A 2,006-nucleotide genomic window follows, 5' to 3' on the forward strand; every position below is an offset into this window, starting at 1 on the left:
CCTGAAGATGCGGGAACGCAGCCCGTCCCAGGGGTCCAGAGAGGGCGGAGGGCCCGGAGGTCACACAGCGCCGGGCTGCGCTCCCCGGGGTCCGGCCACTGCGTCTGTGAGCCCCCTCCCCGGGCTCCCCTGAGGCCCCCGCATCGCCTGCGACCCGTGCGCGGTTCAGCTTCAACGAGCCCATCCCAAACGGAGGAAGTTTGCCCAACTCAGCCCAACTCTGCGGGGCTGCGAGCGAGGCCGGCGGGCGAGGCGCCGGGCGTGCAGACAGCGGCGCCCCAGCCCCACGCCCGGGGGCTGCAGGCGGGGGCGGCCGCTGGGGGCTGGGCTCCGCCTGGAGCGGGCCGTGGGCGCCGCACTCACCGTCTCCGCCAGCAGGAGGCGGCCTTTGAGCGAGCAGAGGAAGGCGCGCGCCGGCAGGAGGGCACGGAGCCCGGGAAGGGCCGCGCTGGGCTGGGTCCGGCCGGCGGGCTCGGGGTCCGGGTCGGGCTCCGGGTCTGGGGGCCACATGGCGGCGGCGGCGGCCGATGCTGAGGCTCGGCCTCGCTCCCTCTCACCCTGCGCCCGGGAGGGAAGCGGAAACCCCGACTGTGCGGAAGGAGAGCCGGGCTAGACTCGCAGGGCGCGGGGGCGCATCCCTGCCGCTCCGCCCCCACCCCCGCCCCGCCCCGCCCCTCCTCCCTTGCCTGTGCTTTTCCGCCTCCTCGCCTGCAGCCCTCCTCCCTGACTCCTGCCCCCTCCTCTCCTCTCTCCCCTCTTCCGCCCGCCTTCCTCCTCCTCCGCCCCTCCTACCCCTCGAACCTCGGCTGCCCGCATTCCTGCAGCCCGCGCTGGCCCGGGGCTTCCTCAGACCCCCGCCTTCTCCCCTCACCCCTGTCCTGGCGGCCGGAGACCTTATTGCCGCCACCCAACACTCCGTCGGAGTTCTCAAACCACCCCTCCTTGCCCAGAAGATTGTTGGCTTTCGTTGTCTTCCGTCTAACTTCTGCCCATGCGTGCTGGGGACCCAGGAACTTAGGCCTTCAAAGAGCGAGATAACTCTCTTGTCTTACTGTGGCTTTGACCCCCGCGGTCAGCTCCCTGCCCCACTCCCTCTCTCTCTCCGCTGGCCACCCCACCCCTCTTTGGCCTGCCCAGCCTCCTGGAGTTTCTTCTTTGGCTGCCCCAGCCCTGGATTCGGCGGCGCCCCCCACCCCCCGCCACAGCACACACACATGTCTCCATGGAGTTCAGTGTGACCAGGATCCCGCCCAAGACATTTTTAATACGCCTGAGCCTCTGCAATGGGCAGTGCCAATTGTCCTACCCCTAAGAGCCAGTGACCCGCCCGTCTTCACCTCCTTAAGCTTTCTTCTATCTACGTCCACGTCTTAACCACCACAGCCTCCACTAGACTTCAGACAACTCCTCTCTCCTTCCTGGACTGTTGTGAGGGTGTCTTTTTCTTTTTGACTTTTTTGGCATGCGGGATCTTAGTTCCACACCCAGGGATTAAACCCGCACCCCTTGCACTGGAAAGCAGTCTCAACCACTGGACCACCAGGAAAGTCCTGTGAGGTTGCCTTTAGGGGGCCTCTCTGCTTCCTCTCTTGGCAGACAGAGGGATGCTTAAGTCATCCATCACAGTTGCTTCCATTCTCCTCACCTGCAAAGACCTTGAATGCTTCCCATCTTGCTTAGGGTCTTGGTATAGAGTAAAAACAGCCCCTTGCTACCCTTTCCTCTGTCTCTCCTACCTGTAGAGCTGATTATCTCCTTCATGCTGCTTCTTGCAAAGAGATCTTTGTAAATGCTGACCCCTCTGCCTGGAATCATATAACAAGGAAGAGAAATGTTACCTGATTAACTCCTCTTTATTCTTCTGTGATCATAACCACATTGTCACTGTCTCAAAGGAGACTTCCAGACCTTCCCAGCTAGGTAAGAGTCATTGAGTCATTTATTTCTTCATTCCACACCAGTGCTAGAAACCCAAGAGGCAGGGAAACCCCAGGTTTGTTTGAGGG

General features: G+C 62.6%; 1 protein-coding gene across 2 annotated transcripts in view; it reads right to left on the reverse strand.

Moving 5' to 3' along the window:
- The window catches only part of CMTM3 (CKLF-like MARVEL transmembrane domain containing 3), an 8,980-nt gene extending 8,094 nt beyond the window's left edge, over window positions 1-886 (reverse strand). The window contains exons 1-2 of one of the 2 annotated variants that reach the window (XM_010851089.1): window positions 872-886; window positions 364-588 (exon numbers count right to left, since the gene is read on the reverse strand). In XM_010851089.1, the coding sequence (XP_010849391.1) occupies window positions 364-510 (147 nt within the window). In that variant the 5' untranslated portion in view covers window positions 511-588; window positions 872-886. Of the gene's footprint in view, window positions 1-363; window positions 589-801; window positions 820-871 lie in introns of those variants that run through there. The other variant, XM_010851088.1, reaches the window with a different exon arrangement.
- Window positions 887-2,006: the final 1,120 nt, after the last annotated feature.

This window comes from Bison bison, unplaced genomic scaffold (assembly GCF_000754665.1).
Source record: "Bison bison bison isolate TAMUID 2011002044 unplaced genomic scaffold, Bison_UMD1.0 scf7180017864297, whole genome shotgun sequence".
Lineage (NCBI taxonomy): Eukaryota > Metazoa > Chordata > Mammalia > Artiodactyla > Bovidae > Bison > Bison bison.